At 38.1% G+C, this 26,115-nt stretch overlaps 1 protein-coding gene across 27 annotated transcripts in view; it reads right to left on the reverse strand.

Moving 5' to 3' along the window:
- The window catches only part of znf740a (zinc finger protein 740a), a 49,894-nt gene that overhangs the window by 17,513 nt on the left and 6,266 nt on the right, over positions 1-26,115 (reverse strand). For 5 of the 27 annotated variants that reach the window (XM_079845016.1, XM_079845031.1, XM_079845022.1 and 2 more), the window contains exons 5-10: positions 19,491-19,614; positions 18,582-18,665; positions 14,463-14,546; positions 12,177-12,260; positions 8,205-8,288; positions 740-823 (exon numbers count right to left, since the gene is read on the reverse strand). In XM_079845016.1, the coding sequence (XP_079701142.1) occupies positions 740-823; positions 8,205-8,288; positions 12,177-12,260; positions 14,463-14,546; positions 18,582-18,665; positions 19,491-19,614 (544 nt within the window). Of the gene's footprint in view, positions 1-739; positions 824-7,407; positions 7,492-7,705; positions 7,790-8,204; positions 8,289-12,176; positions 12,261-14,462; positions 14,547-18,581; positions 18,666-19,490; positions 19,615-26,115 lie in introns of all 27 variants that reach the window. The other 22 variants (XM_079845010.1, XM_079845027.1, XM_079845014.1 and 19 more) reach the window with 9 other exon arrangements.

A 26,115-nucleotide genomic window follows, 5' to 3' on the forward strand; every position in this document is an offset into this window, starting at 1 on the left:
TATAGCGAATAAACTGTGATAATGTGAGAAAATGTTGAAGGTGTCTGAATTAATTTTGGTTTGACTATTTGATTTCCCTGGATTTAAAATTTTTTGGAAACGTTTGGGATTTTGCAAGTATACAGGTCAACAAAATATATAACATTGTTCTAGTGGTTTTTGGATATTTTAATCTAAAAATCTTACATATTGTGCCTTTAACTCTCCAACAAAGTGCATTAAGGTCAAATATTGGAAATTCATATTTTCATAGCTGCCAAATACAGATATCTCTCCCATCATTGTGTGACTCTAGTTGTACTTGTCAGAGCAGAGGACTCTTCACCCTCTAAAACAACTGAAAATTTTGCGGCAAAAAGTGAGCACTGCTGTTTATTGCCTATTGCCTGTTTATTGCCCTGAAAACCTTTTTGTTCCCTCACAAAGAATATAAAATGTAAGGAATCGGTAAGGCTTTGAAAGTAAAGATAATTTGTATTTGCATGTGTAAAATAACTACCTATTAGCTTCTACCAAATAACAAATATTCTACTCTTAGTCTAACTCAAACATGAACTACTGTAATTTTGTCAAACTTTAAGAATGCCCATGACTGACGAGGGAAATGTGGTACTTGACTGCTCCCCTTACAAAAATCTCAAACATATAAATGGCAAAAGCGCATCATTTTTTATTTTATGGTAATTTCTTCTACATGCTGAAGAGAACCAGCAGAGGGGTATAAAGAGACGACACATACCCGTATGGGTGATGGTGTGTCTCTGGAGATGGTAGCGTTGGAAAAACCTCATATCACACATTGTGCACGCAAATGGCTTCACCCCTAGATGCAGAGTACTAGCATTAGAATGCACTTGCGGATATCAGCTTCAACGAAGTAACTTCATGATCAAAAATGACAGTAAATTAAAGGGTTAGTTCCCCCAAAAATGAAAATGATGATTTTCTCCCCCTCAAGCCATCCTAGGTGTATATGACTTTCTTCTTTCAGACGAATACAACCGGAGTTATATAAAAAAATATCCTGGCTTTTCCAAGCTGTGAATGGGAGCCCAAAATTTGAAGCCCCAAAAAAAAAGTGCGTCAATACATCATAAACTGCCATTATAAAGCTTGGAAGAGCCAGCACATTTATTCATATATTTATTAATATATGACTTTTATCTAAAAGAAAAAAGTCATATACACCTAGGATGACTTGGGGGTTAGTAAATTATGGGATAATTTAAATTTTTGGGTGAACTATCTCTTTAACAAGCCACAAAAACACCCACATATAAGATGGTTAATCCTCCATTTCTAAAACAGTTGAAAATAGCAACTAAAGCCTCCATGCAAACTGGGTCCGGAGGAAAAAATAATAATAATAATAATAATTCTATACTTGTCCCTTAAAAACAGTGTTCATTACAGTAGGCTCATTCTCAGGAAATGGTGCCATTTGTGCCCCATGAATTAACTAAAAAAATATTTGTAAAAAGTACTATAATGGTAAAAAAAAAAACCAGATATATTAAGGGTTGTTGTAAGTAAGTGTACTGGTAATTAAAAAAATAAAACGTTGACGGTACCAGCATTTCTGCAGAACGGAGTACCGGGTATTTTCAGTACCCGCTGACAGATGCTGTTTAAAATGCTCTCGTTTGCATTTGTGTCAATTTATAGCGTGTTTTTACAAGTGTAGAGCATTGTAGCCAGCCACAATCGTATCTGTTGAGCGCATGAATGGCTTATGACCAGATGTGCTAGTCAGTAAGTTAGTCAGAAACACAGCTGAAAACGCACTAGGTTTAATTTTTGTTCAACATGAATCCTTCCATTATAACCAACAAAGTGTAAACACGATGTAAATAAGAGATTCATTGTACAATTAAGATAGCTTTTTTTTTTTTTAAATCTAACAAGAGTTTTCGCAAGAGGGAAGAATTCAGTGAGCTTTCTGGATTTAAAAGCATATTTAAATGCTTTAGAAAAAGAAACTGCAATGATTTCCAGTAGCTATGTTTCCATCCACCTATTTGTATGTGTATTTTGGGGATATCGCATCAAAAAGTGCTGGATGGAAATGCAAGATGCACATCAATTCTAAAAATGTGCATAATAATCTTGTGCCTGGACCAGTTAAATAGTGCTTGTATTGCGCATAATTTTACTAATTCCCACAAGTTTCACACTATCACCAAAAGAGCGCACACCACTGATCTATAGAAGTGGAAAATATGGACAGAATCCAGTCATAAAAACAAAATTTACTGTATACTGCATCAAATTTGAGGAATCAATCACCAGTAAACATGCATCACATCACAATATGGAATAGTGTCTGTGAATATTAAACCGCAAGAAGACAATTTAAATATGAATCCTACATGTTCTGTGTGAATGATTGAAATTTAATTTCCTGTACACGTGCCGCTCGCTATGTTACTGTATGATGACGAACAGATGAACTTACAATATGAACATGTGAATATTACTATTGAATTACTATTGTACAGTATAATGTATGAACATACTGCTACTACTAATAACAACAATACAATAATTAACTTTATCTTTAAAAAGAATAAATTGAAATTTTTCTTCCATGTTTTAATTTTAACAGTACACCTCTATTGTGCAGCACTTTGTTTGCAAAAATAAAGTTATTTAAATTTAATTTGATAAAAAATCAATTGAATGTTTTATGCCTTCATTTGATTACCAGAAAAACTAAAATACACAACACACAATTTCTGTAAAAACGAAAAAGAAAAAAACATTTCATTGGGCCCTATTATTGTAAACAAATTAATACTTTGGAGTTTTTCATATCTCTCTTTATTCTATTGCATTTATTTGTGCTGTTGTTTGACATTTGTTTATTTGTTCTTATCTTTATCTTGTCTTCTGTGTTAAAGGAGCACTGCATTTTCCGACTTGTTGAGTTTTACCGTTTTCAAATCCATTCAGCCAATCACCAGGTCTGGTGGTAGCACTTTTAGCATAGCTTAGCATAGACCATTGAATCTGATTAGACCGTTAGCATCTCGCTCAAAAAAATTAGCAAAGGTTCAATATTTTTCCCATTTAAAACTTGACTCTACTGTAGTTACATCATGTACTAAGACCGACGGAAAATTAAAAGTTACTATTTTCTGTCGGATTCTCTATACATTCTCTATGGCTTCTAGGATTCTCTAATATCATTGCGCCTGCCGCACCCATGTTACTGCAGCAAAGTTCCTTGATTATTACGCAGGAATGAGAGTATAGTTCCTAGCCATATCGGCCTAGAAAATCGCAACTTTTCATTTTTCGTTGGTCTTACTACACAATGTAACAACAGAAGAGTCAAGTTTTAAACAGGAAAAATATCACAACTCTTTGGTCATTTTGTTTTGAGCGAGATGCTAACGGTCTAATCAGATTCAATGATCTATGCTAAAAGTGCTACCGCCAGCAGCGCCGCCGCTCCCACCACGCGCTGTGCACAGGGCACCACAAGAAAATGCTCTCTCCTTATTTTCTAGTTAAGGCCATTATGGAGGCATCATTGCACTGATCTTAAACCCTATTTTGGGGTAATATATTTTGTACCATGATCACAAAACACTATCATAAGAGAAACGGAGTTATATATATTTTTTGATTATAATGCTGCCTTCATGTGCTATAAGAATTTCAATCCCCTGGGAAACTCAGAGATAATACTGATAGCTGAGGATTTTATGCATATTGTACAATACAACAATCAGGCATAACATTATGACCTTCCTAATATTGTGTCGGTCCCCCTTTTACTGCCAAAACAGCCCTGACCCGTCGAGGCATGGACTCCACTAGACCCCAGAAGGACCCTCTCCACCAGCTTGCCTTCTTCCCATAGTGCATCCTAGTGCATCCTGGTGCCATGTGTTCCCCAGGTAAGCAACGCACACGCACCTGGCCATCCACGTTATGCAAAAGAAAACATGATTCATCAGACCAGGCTACCTTCTTCTATTGCTCCGTGGTCCAGTTCTAATGCTCACGTGCCCACTGTTGGTGCTTTCAGCGGTGGACAGGGGTCAGCATGGGCATTCACCCTGACTGGTCTACGGCTATGCAGCCCCATACGCAACAAACTGCGACGCACTGTGTATTCTGACACCTTTCTATCAGAACCAGCATTAACTTCTAAAGCAATTTGCGCTACAGTAGCTTGTCTGTTTGATCAGACCACACGGGCCAGCCTTCGCTCCCCACATGCATCAATGAGCCTCGGCCGCCTATGACCCTGTTGCCAGTTCACCACTGTTCCTTCCTTGGAGCACTTTTGATAGATACTGACCACTGCACCGGGAACACCTCACAAGAGCTGCAGTTCTGGAGATGCTTCCGAACTAACTCTGATGCGGTTCGACTGAAATATGACAACACGACTGAAATACGCAACACGGACCAAAAACATATAAACGAACCAAAAAGCACAAGATGCGACTCTAAAAAGGACAGAATGCTCAAGCGCACCAGTTTTTTCTTGTCATATGAGCTACGTTGTGCAGGTGTCTGAAACGAGTCTTGCAGCAGATATTTGTTTGTGTGAAACAGAGGAAATCCTGGCTCCTTTACACATTTCATAATGTGTATCTTTATGTTTACAAGCAACCAAATAATCCATTAGTAAATTGGATTCACGCCTCAATCGGAAAGAAAAGCCTTCATGTAAACACCTTAATTGATCCGATTGAGCTCAATCAGAATGAAATTTCGATTGAAACGGGTGGTTTATTCCTCTTCTAATCTGATCAAGAGAACATGTAAACACTTGATCGGATTGAAAACCAAAACTGGAAAGTTCTGCACATGTGCAATGACGTAGAAATGGTGTAATGGCACACGGAATAAGCTGCAGTTGTTAAATTAAAATGTCTGAATGACTCCTGTTCTAAAACTCCCCCACCACTGTGGAGCAGAACAACATCCCATCAGTCCTCACTTCATTCTCTCATCCACAGACACTTTATTTTGGGTGCGGAGGGGTGTTTTACAGTTTGATAAATATAAGCAGAATGGCACAACAGTTCATGTGCTCTGCATCTCCTAATCAGAGCCTTTAAAACAAAGAAAAGCAGCAATGTAGGAGAATAGTATGCACAAACAACGGGAAACTCTGTATATTCGTGCAGTGTGCGCATGTCAAAAACTAATTTCCGATTTGAAGCTTGTGACTTATAAACGCGCACATCAACCCGATCACTTTATTTAGCGTTCATGTAAACACTACGTTCGGATTCATCAATCGGAATGAATTAATTCTGACTGAAACAGAGGTTGTGCATGTAAACATAGCCATTGTGAATGCTAAGCAGATCAGGACTAAGGGTGTGTTCACACTTGTAGTTCGGTTTGCTTGGTTAATTTGGTCCGGACCAAAAATTATTTTTAGTCCTGGTCCGATTAGCTTTTTGATTGGCAGTTTAATCACCGAATCAAAAGATACGTTCACAACCCGATTGGTCGGCTTTTGACGTTTTGTCTATTTTGAGACTGAACTTACCAATCATCCGAAACAATGCTGTGCGCTGGGCTAAATGCACTCGTTGTTGTGCGTAGCTACATATGATGGTATTTTGACCAACTGAGAACTCGTGAAGAGCTTATAAAAATGTTTAAAGGAGTCAAAACAGTGGCAGGAATCCCTATATCACACACACAAACGAATATCTGCTGCAAGGAGACACGGTTCTGACGCCTGTACCGAACTGTACCAGGCAAACTCACGACTATGACGAGAGAAAAAAAACAACATGCATGAGCATTCTGTCCTTTTCATGGTCTCATCTTCTGGTTTTTGGTTTGTTTACATGTCTTTTGTCTGTGTTACATTTATATTTCAGTCGAATCGCACCAGAGTTCATTTGGAAGCAGAGCAATGTGCACCAGGGTTCAGATGGCAGCGTTTACACGTTCAAATGAACCATACCAACAGAGCAATCGCACCAGGGTTTGTATTAATCCAACCAAACATGTCAAGTGTGAACATACCCTAAATGTATCAAGAGAACCAAACTACAACACACCCCAAGTGAAAATACCAGTCATGTTTTTCAAATTATAAGCATAAGGATTCTAATTTTACTGTGACAGGAGGTCAATAATAGCATTTAGTGTTAGTAACAATAAATAATTAAAGCTGCACCCACGCCACCACCACCAGGTGGCTTTAGGAAAACAGAACGGTGGGCAATATGCAGTTAAGTATATAAAAATAGAAGGACTATGCCAGTCATTTACATTTGCCACACTTCCTGCTATCAGCTCGTGGCGGTATGACTAACTCAATTATGGCTTGTAGATGTCTTCAGGCCAGGCCATTGTATGCCTGAGTTAGAACAACTTCCTGTTTTGTGGCGTTAATCGCATAAATTAGCACTTAGCCAAGTGTTGCATGATTTACCATGCTTCTAGCAAGTTTGGTATTTCATGGCATATGTTTCAGGGAGTAAATTACAGTGTAAAGCATCGAATTTCCTGTTGCCGACAGGTGGCGCTATGACTAACTGAATATTGGCATGTAGAGGTCTTCAGGCCAGGACTCTTATCAAACGTGAAGTTTGGGGCAGGTTGGACATTGTATGCCTGACTTACAACAGCTTCCAGTTTCATGGCGAAACATCAAACGTTGTCAGGCCGCCATGGACACGCCCTTCAGGGAAAACTCAAGGATCTTCGCAACTTAACATCACCAAGGCCTTTAGATTAGACTAATCAAATTTGATGTTGATCTGATTAAATCTAGGAGGAGTTTGTTAAAGTACAACATCTGGAAATGGCAAAAACTGCAAAAATTTGGCAGATAAAATTCTAAATCTCTCACTTCCTGTTGGTTTTCAGATTTTGCTCTCAGGAACGTTTTTGTAGGTATCGGGCCATAACATGTGTCTACCGAATTTCACACTTGTACGTGAAACGTAGCGCGAATAACGCTTAATTGACATTTTGTAGGTGGCACTATCAAGCCATTTTGCCACGCCTAATTCTGAAACCCATATCAGATGTAAATTTTCACCACTTCTGAGGCGTGAGCAAAGTTTCCTCAAAAACGCAATTCATTCAGGAGAAGACCGGACTGAGAAATTACAATAGGGTCCTCACACCATCGGTGCTTAGGCTCTAATAATTACTTGAACCTTGTCGTGCAAATTTAGTAGTGTGGTTAAAGTTTAAGAAACGGCCACCGGAGAGTGGCACACGTATACACACGTATTGTGATCACAGTATTCAGATTAGTAGTCATCTATCACTGTGCTAGAGGTGGGAAAATATTTCTTGGAGGTTCAATAGAAACCTCTTCAAATAAAAACATTTTTTTTTTAAATGCTGTGCCGGGATATGGCACAGTTCCCTGAGAATGGGCCAGCAATTTCAAGACATGACACATACCCGTGTGGGTGAGACTGTGTCGTTGGAGATGACAACGTTGAAAAAACTTCATTGGGCACATTGTGCAAGCAAATGGCTTCACCCCTAAATAAACAAAGTAACAGTTTATGGGGACAAGTAAATAAAATTGGTGCAACTGAGACGACGATAAAAATTTTAATGTTTACTCCTTTGGTCAAAAAATACCCCATAATGCACATGGAGAACCATGGAGAGTGTGATTGTCATGTCTGTAGTGAAGGCTGCAGACTAAAGTGTTAGATATGCTTTAATGTGCATTGCCCCCTTGGACTCATACCCGTATGGGTGAGGCTGTGTCTCTGCAGGTGGTAACGCTGAAAAAACCTCATGTCACACATGGAACAAGCATACGGCTTCACCCCTAAACACAGAGTACCGGAGTGTTACGTTTTGAAAAAAACTTTCAGTATGTCCAACACCCCAATGCATTGTCTGTAACTATGCCCAAACTCGAGTTTGTTGCAGCCAAACCTATATTTGAAAACTGTTTTGTTATGTGCAACTATAAAAAATAATGTGTACAAAAGCATTGCTGCCAACTTTTTAGTAATATGAGGAAATATATGAATGTTCCCCCATGTTTGCAATCTTCTACAATCTTGTAGAAGGTTTCAAACCGGTAAAAAATATACATGTACAACTGTCTTTACTGTAAAGGCAACAGCTGGGAAAAAATGTCTGAATATATTGACACTGTCAAGTTAGCAACAGTGCTAATCTGTGCATCGGTGTAGTCAGTTAGAACAATTCAAAGGGTAAGGAGAGACGGCTCATACCCGTGTGAGTGAGGCTGTGTCTCTGCAGATGGTAACGTTGGAAAAAACGCCTGTCACACATGGAACAAGCATACGGCTTCACCCCTGAATGCACAGAGCAAATCATGTGTAAGATTTAAACCATCATATGCAACACATTTATGTCAATATATGAGCTGCACATTGATACAGAATGCTGAAATCGCATGCTTCACGGAGCGCAATAGATGCTTGCAAGCACATAGAAAGAGCATGAAAGATGGTTACACAGCTTATGGGGGAGCTGACCCACAACCCATGTGCAAATAAGTGAAATGGGATATTCAACAAGAAAAATTATATCCATCAAAAAGTGTATTGTGGGTGTTGCACACCAGGATGATTGGAATGATTGGAAGTAGGGGTGGGTGATATGACCAAAACCTTAGAATATTAGGAATTTTATTTCATGCGAATAGGGATGCAAAGCTGTACAGCTGTTTCCGGTTTCAGGTTGAAATGGTTTTGGAGGTCCGAAATCAGTGATCGAAACAGATGTTTACTTTGCACTTCTCTGATGGCATGTTTTACTGTGCATGATGTGGATAAGCTACAGCAATTAAACATGGATAGACAATATTAATTTCTCCATTTTAATCGGTAATGATATGGTTTCTTAAATCTAAAATCTTTTAGTCTGTGCTGTGCATAAACAAGACATTTGCCATCCAATATATAGCAAAAAGCTTTGTGCATTGTTACTTTTAATATGAAGCAAAGTCTCAACTGAAAAATTCTGTTGATTTTATTATGAATTCAAACAACAGATGTCATTTTGGCAGATCACTGTAGCGAGGCGCCTCCGTTTGAGCGGCAGCACGGATCAAGCACACGATCATCTCATCTGCGCTTTACTACTATTTACTGCACTAAATAAACATGTTGAAAGATACATTAGAACTTGCTGAAATGAATCCGCTCAATCAGCGTTTCCACCGGGGAAAGACAGCTTGTAGAAAACAGATTGTAGGCTATACAATGTTACTTAACCTTATGTTTCGCTGAATAAAGCTATTCAAATGTCCATAAACTCATTAGGTAGCTAGAAAAAATATCTCTACTGATGAGCATTTTGCTTAAATATAGGGATGCACAATATCTAGGCCACCATATCGGTATCAACCGATTTTTATGTTATCGTTATTGACCCGATAAGAAAATTTTGCCGATATATTAAAACCGATAAATAATGGATTATTTCCTTCAGGTGAGACACTTCAGATGCGCACTGTTCGACATGATGGTTATGACTTGCTTGAAATATGATTGGATTCCCATAAAAAAGGAAAATACATTTCAGTGCAAGTCTTTCATACAGGCTACATAAAATTATAATTGTGTTCTTGACACGTGGATTTAATGGTGAGACTTGTTTTTGTAATCAGGCTCTCAAATTATATAAAAATTTGGATTTAGATTTATCAGTCAATATATCTCGGTTATTGGATTTCAAATATAAAGAATTATCGGTTATCGTATCGGCGCATCCCTAGCTAAATTATCTTCCTTATTTTGTTAAAATTATTCACAGATTCTGCATGGGGTTCACATACTTTTTCTTGCCACTGTATACTCGCCATACCGTCAAGACCAAAAAGTCAATAAAGTGCGGTGCAGAAGATATAACTTAAGACGGGCAACTAGTAGACAAACCATTCACTCCATTTTAAATGTAACACTATGAAATTTGTGAGCTTAATTTGAGCTTATAAGACTCAATATAAAATATCCACATGAACAATGATCGCCAGGTTGGACAGTGAGATTTTGATTGCATGGCAAATTAGGGCTGCCCCGACCAAAGATTTTCCTAGTCGACTGGTAGTCATACATTTAAGCCATTAATTGACTAGTCACAAGTTTATGACAATAACTACTGTTTTCGGAGTCTCTATCGGCTGCTTAGTTGACAATGCCGACTCTCATCTCTGCAATACAGTGGATGCGCCTATGAAGAGAGAAAAACAGTAAGTGCTTCCATACTCGGCACGAATACTTGGATATGCGTCTAATAATAGTGCAAACTTCTCTAGGTTAACGCTAAAGTGTAGAGCGAGCGGCTACATAAAGTCAGGGTTCCTACACATTTTCCATTTCAAAATGCCATACTTTTACTCTCTATAGATTTTCAGACCATATTTAACATAAATGCTTTACACAGGATTATTTTCAGCTTTATATTTGGTATATAGTACAGTCATCTGTAAATATTTTTATATTCTAAGAGGTTTTTTCATTGATTTTCTCAAAGTGACAACATACAGAGCCCCTAAAATAAAAAAATACTTTTGCATGCACTCAAGAAACTTTTTTGTGCCCTCGAGAAACTATTTTTGCACTATTCATAGTGAAACTATTCACTAAACTATTTTTTTTGCGTGCTTACACATTACAATTTCTAGTTATATAACATTTTCTTTGTGTGTCACTGCTATTTTACTATGAAGAAAACGAGATCATGAATGCACATTAATTAAGAGATCTATTTGCTCAATATTTGGCTTTCCTTATGGTAGTACCTCTAATATCAAGGCATAATGTCCAATTTAACGCATCCTCTGTGGTGGTGGTGGAGAAACCATGACACGAAATGGGCTAATGGTGCAATACGGCTGTGTGCATTGTCCTATTTGCCAAGTTCAAGGGTCTATAAAAAAGACTGGTACTGTAAAAATAAAATAAAAAGTTCAAAATGTGGCTTTTGTTAGGGCAGAACATCGTATTTCAAGGCCTTAGGTCTGCTTTAACGCTTACTCCGTGGCAGCTAAGAAACCACACAGCAAAATGGGCTGATGGTGCAATTGGTCGCTCAATGTGTATGGTTTCTTGTGCGTACACGAAAGTCTGTATATTTTTTATTTTTGCAAAGGTCCTTTTAGAGGCTCTGTAACGGTGCAAAACATATGGTGAGGAAAAAAACCCAAACGCTTGAAACCTACATTTTTGCATAATGAAAAAGTCGTGTTTGACAATCACTAAAGAATCACTACCAAACAGCTGCCATAAAAAAACACACTTCTTGTATGATAAATGTATTTATTAAATTCTTAATTTTCTATTGTAGAAAACTAAATAGGGGCAATAGTCTGGAAATGCAAATATTTTTCCATACTCTGCTTTTATTACATACTTCTCCAGACCTGGAAATGACTAATTAAATTCCATACTTTTCCAAACTACGTAGAAACCCTGTAAAGTGGCTAACATTAGACTACTACTTACATGTTTAAAAAAAAACAAGCAAAGTCGGAGTAGGCGAATGTTTGCCTGCAGAGTTTGCACGTCATCTTTTTAGGTTAACCCTTTACCCTCTCTGAATTAACCCACTTTGGATTTTCTGTCTGACATAATTATCACATGGGCCAGCCATGTTGACGATGGGTCCGTCACAGACTGTGTGTGACTTCGCCATTTCCTATAGAGTTTTTTGTTCAGGGACCAACCGGATCAATTCAAATTTGGTCAATCAAGCCTCTTATCATCGACTAACGATTGGTCGACTCTTATGGGGCAGCCCTAGTAAAAATGCACAATCATTGGTGGAGACTGGGAGGGAAATAAGATGTCGTTCTTCAACAATATACCTTGAGTGTACCATAACATCATCTGCCCAAAACCCAACCATAATCACATACATGTGTTCATGGAAATTAGCTGTTAGAACAAAGATCAGCAGGGCCCCCTTTCAAATATAAAGGTGAAATAGAAAAGTAGTTTTTGTGAAGATTAAATATGAAGCATGAACTGGGACTTGTGATTGCAAAGCAGACGTCATGCAGATGATATCTAGCATGCTAAAAGAAGCTCATGTGCATGGCGATGTGCAGGAATTCTCAGCAAAAGCAGAAAGCGGTAGAACTGCAAAGTGAGCGCAATGGTTCAAAAATGCCAGTCAAAGAAACAAAAAGCAAAGCATACAGCTGCAGCAGCACATGGGCAAGAGATGACTTGTACCCGTATGAATGAGGCTGTGTCGCTGAAGGTGGTATCTTTGGAAAAATCTCATGTCACACATGGTGCAAGCATATGGTTTGACGCCTAAACGCAGAACAAAATGTCAATAAGCCATCTTCAAATTGTAGTTCTGCATAACATCATATGATAACTTGCTCAAAAGCACAGCAATTCTGTTAACTAGAAACTGTAGGCAGTCAGATTATCAGACTACTGGGTTCCGTTTTAAAGGATTAGTTCACTTTAAAATGAAAATTTCCTGATAATTTACTCACCCCCATCTCATCCAAGACGTTCATGTCTTTCTTTCTTCAGTCGAAAAGAAATTCAGTTTTTGAGGATTTTTCTCTACATAATGGACTTCAATGGCAACCAACGGTTGAAGGTCCAAATCAAAGCAGCTTCAAAGGAAGGGCTTCAGAGGCCCTGCACGATCCCAGACGAGGAATAGGGTCTAATCTAGCCAAAACAATGGCCATTTCCCCCTCCAAAAAACATACTTTTTAACCTAAATTGCTCATCTTGCTCTGCAACGTGCCACAAATTGCGCAATCACGTCGGAAAGGTCACGCTAGACTAGGCGGAAGTACTGCCGCATACGAGCGTGCAAAGACTAATACAAAGGCCCTTTACAAAAAGAACTCAACCTTCAACTTCAACTTCAAAATCATCCAACATGGTTGTTTAACCTTTTTTGCTAAAGGATGTTTGTATTAGTCTTCGCACGAGCGCTTGGGGCGATACTTCTGCCTACATCGTGTGACCTTTCCGACGTGATTGTGCAATCCATTGTGTGTCGCAGTCGCAGAGCAGAGTAAGATGATCAATTTAGGTTAAAAAGTATATACATTTAAAAACATTTTTGTGAAAATGACCAATGGTTGGGCTAGATAAGACCCAATTCCTCGTCTGGGATCGTGCAGAGCCTCTGAAGCCCTTCCTTTGAAACTGCATTGATTTGGACCTTCAACCATTGGTTGCCATTAAAGTCCATTATATGGAGAAAAATCCTGGAATGTTTTCCTCAAAAAACTTAATTTCTTTTCCACGAAAGAAAGAAAGACATGAACATCTTGGATGAGATGGGGGTGAGTAAATTATCAGGAAATTTTCATTTTGAAGTGAACTAATCCTTTAACGAATGTTTAATATATTATATTATGTATTATATTATATAAGATGCTGGGTCAACTTTGTAATGGCTCAAATGCTAAAAATACATTAAGAAATTTAGTATGCGTTGTGAATAGCTTTAGTACAACAACTATTTGAAAAGCATTTTACACTTGTTTTGTGTAGAGATGCACTGATTGTTTCGCACTCACACCAAAAGCATGTGGAGTATATGTGGGGCGCACAAACAGCTTGTGAGTCACGCAAGTACCAAAATAAGTGGCTCACTGCACTTAAACGGTTAAATACATACAAAATTATGTCAAAAAGCCTGTCTTGGCAAGTATTGAGTTAAACAGTGTTACACAGTCAGTTTGGAATGTAAATATAGTTGAGAAAGATAATGGATGTTGTGTAACAGTATATTGGAACCGTGCATAAACTCTAAAAGTGACTCAAAACTCAAACTGTCATGTTCATCAACTTTAATTGTAAGCATTAATCTGTATTTAATATTTACAATGAAGACTATCCAGTGTTATTTTACATCTGATTACTTTAAGTTCTGTAGTTTTTCTTTACTACTTTACTACTAACCTACTGTTAGAACCAACTGAAAAGCTTAAAGACACGTATATTTCATGTCTCTCTTTATTCTATTGGATTTATTTGTATGCAATTTGATTATTTATTCTTATTTTATAACTGAATTTGTATGTGTTTTTTATGAGAATAATACTATGCGTTGAAGATAAGTAGATATTTGTTTTTATATGCTGTCAGTTTTAGTTCTTAGAAAGAAAATCTAAATCTGCAAAAATCGGTACCGGCAGGTCACATTTACAAAAATAAGAAAATTGCAATCGGTGCATCTCTAGTTTTGTCCCATTGTACTTGGTGTGAAAGATTAAGATTATTTTTGAGATTAAGGTTTAGTTCTGTGTAGACGCTATAATTTGTAACTCTGATATAAACCCAGAATGGATACTCATGTATTTAATCAATGAAAAACCTTATAGGATATTAACAACGTAGATCAAAAACAACATAATGGGATTTGTATGCAAGACTTTCTATTTAATTATAGCTCAGGTGAACAAAGACACTTAATGTTTAAAATGTGTAAGTGTAAAAATCAAATATTGAAGGATTGTCCAATGTAATGACACATACCAGTGTGAGTGAGGCTGTGCCTCTCCAAGTGGTAACGTTGGAAAAACCGCATGTCACACATGGAACAAGCATATGGCTTCACCCCTAAACGCACAGAGTGGCAAATTCAATGATCGTCTACACAGAATCAAAACCCTGCTCATAACAAATGTTAAGCTTAAAACACCCGCAAGGGTTTAGCTGCTCTGCACTGTTCATAAAACTTTGATTGATGTAAAAGTGTCTGAACACCACTGGTACAAAAGTTAAATGATGGTAAAATGTACAGGGAACAGACTTGGCTGTAAACTGTAAAAACTGCACTATAGAACTTTGGCATCTCTTTTATATGGAAGTTTGTTTCTTTTTCTTCCACAATTCTGACTTTTTTACTACTGCAAAACAATTTTGAGAAATAAATTCTGACTCTCTTGCAATAACAAGGTAAGAAAAAAAGGTAAGAATTACGTAGAGCTGCACGATACTGGATAAATTGAGAATGAAGGTTTTTTTTGTTTTAAATAGAGATCATGATTTTCCCACGATTTTGAACAGAAAACTAAACAAAACAATTATAATTAGGTTCTGACAAAATGTTAATTCCTGCGGTCTATTTAAAATGTTCAATTAATTAGAATGAATATTTTAAAAATGATTGATTGAATGAATGATTCAATGACTCGTTTCATTACTGGATGAATCAGCGTTTTTGAATGAATCTCTTGAATGAATGATTCAATGACTCACTTGTTTCATTACTGAATGAATCAGCGTTTTTGAATTAATCTCTTAAATGAATGATTCAATGACTCACTTGTTTCATTACTGGATGAATCAATGTTTTTGAATGAATCTCTTGAATGAATGAATGATTCAATGACTCACATGTTTCATTACTGGATGAATCAATGTTTTTGAACAACTCTCGTGAATGAATGAATGAATGAATGAACGAATGAATGAATGAATGGATTCAATGTCTCACTTGTTTCATTATTGGATGAATCAACATTTTTGAAAAAATGTCTTGAATGAATGATTCAATAGGCTTGTTCGACTTCACCCAGCGATGCGCAGACCGATCGGCGGCTGACTTGAAGCAGTGCATGCCGGTTAGAAATTTTGTCCGACTTGAGGCAGCGCAGACGCCACGTGACAGTGACGCATGTCAACAAAGTGCAGCGAGAGCGCTTCGAGAGAAGCCGGCTAACACAGCCGGTGCAGTTTCTCCAGAGCGGCTGCACGGACTCTGATGACGACACAGCTGTTCCACGATTGGCCAGATTCACCACATGACAGCGATCACGTGTGTTTCGTGTTTATTCTAAAACCTTCAGCTCCACTAATGTGCACAAATCTGTTTTTTATAACAGTAAAACCTCCTTTCATGTAGTCGCGATGTTATATTGCCATGTTTATCAAAATAAAACTGATTAAAAACGTAGACCCCACTTCATTGATAGTGTAGGCTTGAATGTTGAACTTCATTCTTAAACAAACACACGCTGTATTAAGCAGTGCATAAAGTATTACAATAATGTCTCTGAAACCTCTGTGCATTGCCAAATATTGCATTTATTTCACTTCAGCTGTGATAAAGTATGCAAACAGCGCAAGCTTCACTACGGGACGCAGAAAGTGTCTGACTTCATGTCTCCGTTTGGAGCTCCTCCCCGCCTACACGCGGTTACTCTCGCTGATCAGTTGCATCCGGCCGCAGCCGATGTCGAACACACCTATCGATTTAATTGTTTCATTATTGGACGAATCAACGTTTTTGAACAAATCTCTTGAATGAATTAATGAATCAATGATTTAGGGATGAAACGGTATGGAAATTTAACATCACGATTATAGTGACCCAAATTATCACGGTTATCAATATTATCACGGTTTTGTTCAAACGAAATGAAAGTGTTCAAAAAGAATAGATGCACACACTTAAAACATTTCAACAAGTTTTATATTTGAAATTCAACAAAAACAAATAACTAAAGCAGCTCTAAGCACTTTTTTAAGCTAGATTCTGTGGGATTTCCTTCCTTAATGGCCGTCATCAATAGCAACGCATAACACATAAATAATAATAATTTGTCGTAAATATAATCTCTAATATTATCACTGTAAATATATTCCCAAGCAATATTCTCATCAGTGTTCTATCAGACACATTTAAATCTAGCATATTTTGTGTTAGAGCCCAAACAGTATCCTAGTGAAATAATGCATATCCATATTTCCATATGATTTGACAGTTTATTTTATTAAATATCAAAATGTGTGCATCATACCTGGCACCTAGATGAACACTTTACAGTCTTTTTATGACTGTCATTCTCTTCAAATGCTATTGAAGTTTGAAACGTGTATAACGTTACCAATGTTGTGTGTAACTTTAGAGACGGTCCCTAAATTCGCCAGCGTTATGCCAGTCATATCAGATGCGCTGTGGTTCTGCTGTGTTTTTTTTTTAACCATTTTCGCTGCTGAAATAGAACAAAAGCAGTCATCCACTGTATGATGAATGAATCTCCTGCGTACAGCACACGTTTCTCTGCTTTGAGTGCAGATTTCAGCGAGTGAGCGGCGCGCGCTCTGAACAAAACTCCGCTAATCTGAACGCCTCTGATTATGAGATATTGCATTCATAAACTCAATATAAACACGTGTAAGTGCTTATAATGCGCAACGCGATTATAACAGATGGCTTTTGAGAAGACTATTATAAGTTCAACAGTCAGAGTGGCTAGTGTGCAGCCGAAATAACGTTACACTCGCAAATGGCGGTTGTTAATGTCAAACCCTGATTATTATCCCTTAAACGTCACCCTAGTCTTGACTGAACTTGTTCGTTCGCTTCACGTTATTATTTCCCAGACGTAGTTTTGGTATTGAGGTCAAAGTCCACTTGCCTTGCGTTCGTAGTTTTGAAGTGTTTTCCTTATTACAGCGACTTTCTTCTGGCATGTTTGCAGACAGGGTGACCATCTTAGATTAAGTTTCCCTCAGGACTTTTGTAAAAGCCAAAATATGACCACGCCTCAGATTTGGTCCTTTTAGAAGGCAGAACAATCCCCCGAGTGCTGTCACTGCTTTCTGCCATTTCTCCTCATTCAGAAAACAGCGGTGCGCCAGATTGACGCTGACTGGACAAGATTTACCGCGAGTTTTCACAACCGTGATAATCACACGCGGTTTTAATGATAATAAAATTTTATACGATATTACTAACCGTCACTAAATTTTATCGTGGTTTATCGTGAAACCGGTAATCGTTTCATCCCTACAATGATTCAGTGACTCGTTTCATTATTGGATGAATCAACGTTTTTGAACAAATGTCTTGAATGAATGATTCAATGACACATTTTAAAAGTCACTTGTCGCCACCTACTGGTGTAATGATGTATTTGATACAATCTTTATTTGAAGTGTCAAGTTACTTTCAAACGGTGATTTACTTTTTGATGGCTACCATAGACACCAGTGTTTATATCCAAACTATAAACTTCTGCGATATTTTGAATTATTAGAAATAATGATATTGTGTGGTTGTAAAGCGGTTTCATACCTAAACATGAAAACTGCACCCCCCCGACACGGATCTGAATGTTCACTGTGATCGTAATTGTCAAAAGATTAATAGACAGGCGAACCTTCGTCATTTAGGAATAAGATAGTTTGGGCGTTTGAATCGAGATCACAATATTTTAACGATTAATCGTGCAGCTCTAGAATTACAAGATACAAACTCGCAATTACGAGAAATAATCTCGCAATTCTGAGAAAAAAAGTAAATTGTTTATTTTTTTTATTATTATTTCATGGCAGAAACAAGTTTCCATACTTTCATTATCTGTGGCAGTAACATGAAATCAGCTTTACATCAGCTGTGATTCGTCACATTTGAACACTTATTTGCTCAATAATGGAGTCTTCTGTAGTGCAGTTTTAAGAAAACTTTTGTTTCTCTTCTGGTATTTGGACATTTGGGTATTTTATGTATAAACCACAAAAGTCCAATAATTTATTGCTCGCATACAAATAATTTGCCTCTTATAAGTACATTATTTACTTCTTCTGAAGGTAACACGCACTGTTAAAAGTCAGATAGCAGATGTAAAGTGGATGAAGACGTACCAGTGTGAGTGAGGCTGTGTCGCTCCAAGTGATAACGCTGAATAAATCTCATGTCACACACAGCACAAGCAAACGGCTTTTCTCCTGTGAGAAAAACAACAGAACACACTGACATATCACCAAAATATAACATGATAAATATTTGGCGTGTAATGAAACATCTTTATATCGAGATATCGCAATATAAAAATGCAACGATATGTATCATTGATGTAAACAATATGATTCGTGTTATAGAGTTGTTTTATCCAAGGCTCAGTTTACTGTGTTGTGCAGGAATGAGAGAATAGTACAAAAACTGCAAACAAACTGTCCCTGTTTGCTGTATGTCCATCTAAAACTAATTGAATCTAATTCAATCACGGGGTTTCACCATCAAATCTGTTGTTGTTTACTTTCTCCTTACTGGCTCTTACAAGTGACAGCTGTTGCCGTCTTTTCTGTGAACATTTATGAGCTGATTTATTAATTTATCTGATATTAATGAACTGAATATATATTTTGAAAATATTATATATATATATATATATGGACTTTTGAAAGTGGACAATTTCCATTTTCATCCACAACCGCCTATAAGGCCTATTATACGCCTATTATATTTATAATAATGCAATGGGGGAATATTTGTGGGTCCCGATAATAATACAAAAAAAATTATATTTTTGAAAAAAAAACAAAAAAATCTTTATTTTGGCTTAAAATATCACAATACGCATCGTATTGTGAGTTGAGTATCGCGATTTGTATCGAATTGTTACGCTAGTGTATCGTTACACCCCTAATAAATATGTGTGAAAATGTGGATGCGTGTCAATGAGGTTATATGTGGATAATCCATGAATGTATTTGTTACTGTACATATATTTACACCTCTGGCAGGAGTCCATAAAGCTGTGATATTCATACCAGTATGGATGAGAATGTGTCTCTTCAGGTGGTATCCACTCCTAAAGGCCCCATAGCAGTGATCACAGATAAAGTTCTTCTGGACTTTTGAAAGTGGACAATTTCCATTTTCATCCACAACCGCCTATAAGGGAAAATAATGGAAGAAATGTTTAATGTACTGATCACTCTTTTCCATGCAAGTACGATTTACTTTTCAATAAGGGCGAGTACCCAAAACTGTCGCAACTCGTACTCTGCCTTTTTTTTTTTTTTAAAGGTATCTGTACATCCCTTCTACAAAAGACATAATTATTATTATTACTTATGAATCTATATCACTGACAGTTATACAAGAAAGGACAGGACAGGAAGGGAGAAAACAATAGCAAAACAGACAATAACAACTGTGAAAACATGCTTCTCAAAGGACAAAAAAATATATATATATTTTTTTATTATACTGCATGCATAAGAGTAAAATCCAGAAAACATACAAATATTATTTTTCAAATATATCATACATTTACCACTAAATGCATGAAACACTGACAAGGCACTCATCGTATCATTAGGAAAATTACAAATCAGTTCAATGTGCTTTGTGTAGATTTTCGCGGTTCTGAATTGCAACCGCCCACCCCTCCCTTTTGAAGCACATAGAGAAGCTACGGTGGCCAACACAGGACAAAGATGTCGTCGCCTGAGACAGCAGAGAGTAGCTAGCGCTCTGTAGAGAAGTTTGTCCGTTTACTGTAGAAATATGACAGCACAAAATGGCAAAGTCACTGTAAATAGGGCTGGTCTGAATTTGTGCTTCGAAGCTTCGATAGTGATCAACACCGAATATTCGAAGCGTCGGAGGGAGGGGGCTGAACATATTCTTCTCTCTAATAAAGGCAGGAATCTCGAGAAGCGGCGCGCCTCACACAGGCAGGGCTTATATGTTTCGAGAATGGTCATTGCACTAGTAATAAGCTACAAAACACACAGGTCTGTTACGTCCCAGTAACCAGTGTTGGGGAAAGTTACTTTGAAAAGTAATGCATTACAATATTGCGTTACTCCCTTAAAAAGTAACTAATTGAGTTACTTAGTTACTTTTTAAGAAAAGTAATGCGTTACGTTACTTTTTCTCACCTGGGCTGGGCTTGTTTTTGTTTTTTTATAACAAAAAAGTTATATTTGTGTGCAACGGTAAAGACCTCTTCATACCAAAAATTGAAATAAGCCCCAGGCTGAGGTAAAAATGCAGATTCCCGCATGAACAGTAGAGGGCGTAGCTCTGCTGCCATTCTGGATAATGGTAGAATAGGATGCAGGAGAAAAAAGTTACCAATAAAAACAAAACATCGAGTAATTTTCATCATCAAAGGTCAGCAGCAAGACATTGGTAAATTATATATAAAGGTAGATTAAATGCATAAAAATAGTTGTTTTATTTAACATTTAATTATTGGAGGTTTGCATAGTACTCTGATTTTGCATTTGACTGATTTTATTCATTTTGAGGAGTACAGAATCTTTATTGTGCAAGTGAGATAAATAAATGCTCACATTTAGTCTAGAACTACAATAACCCTCATGTTTACACACAACGCCTCTGCACTTATTTTTCTCAACATGGGGGCAGGAGAGCTGTCAGTCAAATGAATGAAAAAGTAACTTGCGTTACTTTTTTGAAAAAGTAACTCAGATATTTTGTTGTAAATTTGAAAAGTAATGTGTTACTTTACTTGTTACTTGGAAAAAGTATTATTACGTAACTCAAGTTACTTGTAATGCGTTACCCCCAACACTGCCAGTAACAAGCTCCTATATTTTGCAGTAGATTCATTTAGATTGATAATAACGGGTAATAGGCTTGCTGTGATAGTTGGTATTACCAGTGTTCAGGCATGACAACGGTTACCTCACTTGCCCACTGCGGCACCGCCCCCCACCGTCATTTTGACATATCATAGTAGTAAATCATTTAGTTCAGTTAGAGAACAGATTAACTACAATTAAAAACTGAACGTGCAGCGTGAGCCGAACAGGAGTCAGATTTCATTCATCACGAGAGTGAGGAGCTGACAAGATGATCGCAAAAGATTTGATATCTACAGCGCAAAATGTAAAAGTGCCTATTTAAGGGAGTTTGTCATTGTACTGTTTTGTTGTTGTGTTTTTCATTAAGAATAATAGGCTAATGAACCCACCATTCAAGATACCAACCCCCGAACTGGGGCTAATTCTAAACCGACGTCATTCAGTCACGGCCGCACAGTGCACAGGTACTGTAAAGTGACAGTGAGGGAAAATTCTCTCACTGTCACATCCCTAAAGGGTAGAAAGGCGAATACATTTTGATTCTATTATTCTATTTTCCACAATGTCAAACCAACGCAGCTTAACCCAAACTGCAAGCTCAGGCAAGCGCTTTTTCCATATAAGCTCATGCAGTTGTGCGCTCTTGACAGAGAATAGCTACTCCGTTGCAGGGAACGCTAAGAAGCAGCAAATATATTTATTAAGTATAACAAGGTTGGGTTCCTATTCAACTGTCCAATCCTATTAAAAACGGCTTATAGTGTAAACATATTCAAGCGCGAATGAGGACCGTTTCGGGGGGGCCGGGTTTGCGAAAAAAAAAACAATATTCGAATCCCAAAATTGAAAATCGAATACCAACCCATCAAATGAATATTCAAATATTTGAATATTCTGGTCCAGCCCTAACTGTAAAGCAACCCGGGGTGTGTGTAGTTAGAAATGGCTCATTCTAAGCAACCTAAGCATTCTAGGCAACCTCCCACAGTTTCTCTTGAAGCCAATACGTGAGTGACTTAAACTGCAATTCATCGACAGGCTCCAGAAGGGAGCAGAATCTCATTGAGTGCCATGTTAAAATGCCCAACTTTAGAGCAGAAAAACACATGTTTACAGCCTGGTACAAATTGTGGTTTTGGTCTATACGGCTAATTTTGCCCTTCATGACAACTGTGAGGGGGTGAATTTTTTTATAATTCATTCGTTTACATTATATAAAGCTTTAAAGTCCTGCATAATTTAGGGCGTGGTCACTTTGAGTGACAGGTGGATAGCCATTTATCTGCTGTCTGTTAGTCATACGCACAACGTCATAGAATGTCTATGAACACATTCACACCCACTTTAAAGGGTAACTAAACCCTAAACCAACTTTTTTTAGTTAATGATCTGTAATACTAGGGCTTTATTAATGCTGTTCATTGATTCGAGTAAATGTTTTGACATTTGAGTATAAAGTGTTTTAATTCTATAAAATATGGTGTAAAACCGCCAAAGTGCTGCCCTCTTAAGGTTGAACGGTGGCTACTGCAGTTGAATTTTCCTATTGGACGTTGTGGTACATCGTGACGTAGGATGGTACCTCCAACGGCTCACTATCCGCGCCCCTGGCACGGGCTCACCACGCCCTCAGAAATGTTTCCCCCAATCACACGATGAGAACGGCTTTACTCCAGTATGAACTGTCATATTACATGAAGTGGAAACATTATGAATGAAACTCACTTGACACATGCTTTAACATTGTATTGAAGAAAATACGGTTAAATAATGAAGTTGTCAGTACACGTCAGGCTTTTCTTGCGATTTTATTGCCGCCCGTCATGTGTACAGATAATTTTCATACATGAGACGCGCTTTCAAACCCTGACACGAAAGTGGTTGCCGCGGACGCAGATAGATTAGGTCGGTTCTCTTGCGCGGCTGCTTCACTAGCATCGTCGGCATCGGGAGTTAACGCAGTTTGAGCAGCGGCTCGCATTGATAAGGCTCCGGGTTTATGTCTACAGACAATCCACCCTCCTCCACTTCAGGTGAAGGTAGGAGAAATGACCGCTCTGTTGCAAAGCTGGCGTCACTCCAGTCATTCTCCATCTTTGCGACTCGCGAGTCTGACAGCTGTCAATCAATCCGTCACTGCGGGTCTCAGGTGCACGCCCTCCGCTCAGCCCCGCCCTCGGTTCGTCCCCTCTGTGTCCGCCGGGCTCTGCCCACTTTTCCAGCATTTTTTGAAAATTGCCAGTGGGTGGAGTTAAGCTCTGAGCAGGGGTTTAGTTACCCTTTAAGGGGAAAATAAACTAGACTCCCATAGACTTCAATACAAAATAGCGGCACAAAACAACGTCTGTACACAGCCGGCAGGCTTGAATAACTTAAGAAATCACCAATATTAAACATGTCAAGTAATTGTATGTCCACACTGCCTGCCACAGAGTGTGAAAGATACATCCACACACTTAATTTGGTCAGTTTAAAAAACATGTCCCTTCATTCTCCCACCGTCAAATTGGTGTAACAACCCCATCCAGTGGGCAGAGGTGTCTTACCCGGACATTTACACGTACCTCATCGATTCACCAGGTAAGCCAGTGAATGATTTAACTTCGTTTTTGAATCATGAAGTACGTATGATACTATCGGAAGTTAAGTCAGGCTAGTAACTATGGCTGGACAGAAAAGTGCTCTCAGTACTCTAAATATAGAGACATAATATATACATTTAAAGATGTTTACTAGCAAAAGTAAAATCATTCACTTGTTACACCAATTTGAAGCTGATGGAGCTGGTGAATGAATGGAGATGTTTTTAAATTGACCAAATTAAGTTTGTGGATGTATCTTTCACGCTCTTGGCAGGCAGGGTGGACATATAATTACTTGACATGTTTAATCTGAGTGATTTCTTAAGTTATTCAAGCCTGCCGGCTGTGTACGGACGTTGTTTTGTGCCACTATTTTGTATGGAAGTCTATAGGAAGTCTAGTTTATTTTCCCCTAAAAAGGGGCGTTGACGAAATTAACAGTTAAGTTCCCGGATGTGCCGGTAGTCCGTATCGCGTCACGTCAGCTCCACCCACGTCCCGCCTCTTTGCCCATTTTCTATTATCCGGGAGTGAGGCACTGACAAGATGGCAACTGCCAGCTCGTCCCTACTTTGCGCTTCAAAGCGGCTCTTCAGAATCCTATGGGTGACGTCACTGACACTACGTCCATATTTTTTGACAGTCTATGGTTCTACCCCGTCTCACTCGAAGCCAACACTGAAGTGACTGAAACTCCCCGACTAGCCGCTAGAGACAGACTCCAAAAGGGAGTCAAATTTGTATCTCTCCCATGTTAAAGTTTAGACACTTAAGACATCAAAAATATTTTTGTTTACTGTTAGTTGTATGAGTGTTTTTGTGTAATTTGCTGTGTATGTTAATGATAATGCAACCGAGAGAGAGCGTTTGTGAATGAGACATTGCCGGCACTTCTCATGCTTTGTTTGTTCAGCTCTTACAGTGATTTTTTTGGAGAGGAAAAACGACGCAATAAACCATCAGTAAAGTCTGGCAAACAATCAGACGGGGCCCGCTAGATTCTGTGTCCAAAAAAAGTTGGGATAAGGTTTTCAAACTGACAGGGGTCATCATAAGACAGTTAAGCAACAGTGTTGCCAGATTGGGTCGACGATTCCCGAAACCAGCCCACTCCAAGAAAAAACCCGCTAGGGCTGTACGATTAATCGAAAAATAACCGAAACCGACATTCAGAACCTCTAACCGACGTATTTTTCCCATGTGGGTTATTTCGGTTTTCACGTGACTCCGCCCCGTCAGTCACATCAAGTGCAGTTTGAAGGCACACAGAGATGCAGGAGCAGTTATCTGTGTTTATAGATGCCCAGAATCACTATAGTAACTGCATGTTTTACACAGTTTATACAGGTCAGTTAATTGCTGCGCTGACACACACACACAGAGAGACGGCGCTCGCAAGCCCCGAAGCCGCTTTCACTTTCGTGCTCGTAAAGTTTGTCAAGTAAATGCGTTATCAGGAACTTACTCAAAAAACTTGAGGGCAAAAAAAAAAAAAAAAAGCAAAATAATCGTTCATTAATCGTAATCGAGGTCAAATGTTCAATTAATTGAGGTTTTTATTTTTGGTCAAATCGTTACAGCCCTAAAACCCGCCCAAAACTTTAGGCCTAACTGCCAAAATTATGTGATTTAAACCTTGATTGGTATGGCAATAAAATTCTAAGTACCATTTTATCTCCTTAAAACAATGTTGATGACAAAATAAAATAAAACAATTTCCAGGAAAACGAATCAAAACTGGGAATACATTAAATGGAATTAGCAAATATGACTAAAATGTCCAGTTGGAAACTGTCAAAATGTCAATCAAGAAATAACCGGCGATTTTTAATGTCAACAGTAAGAATAAACCGATTAAAGTGCAAAAAGTGTCCAATATAAGAGATCGGAAAAAACAACGACATTAGCAGGCTTTTTACACATGCACAAACCACTGCCAAACTGCATCATTTATTAATACTGTACGATAATCCGCCAACAAAAAACAACAATGCGCTTACCTTTGTGTTGCGCTTTGAGAACTACAGTATGTCTTTCATGAATTAAGTTACATATTTGGGAGTATAGGGCTGTGTTGGCTTCAAGTAATAGAACATAACGCACTTAGCACCGTCAAAACTGATTGTTTATTCAAACCTCTTTCAGCAGCTGTCAGGGATGAGTAGAGTGCAGACTAGACAGTTTGAAACTTGCAGATTTCCTGGACTCCTGGTCAGTGTTCACATGATGATGGACAAGAGTCATATAGTCCC

Source organism: Gobio gobio, assembly GCF_949357685.1.
Source record: "Gobio gobio genome assembly, chromosome: 19".
Classification (NCBI taxonomy): Eukaryota; Metazoa; Chordata; class Actinopteri; order Cypriniformes; family Gobionidae; genus Gobio; species Gobio gobio.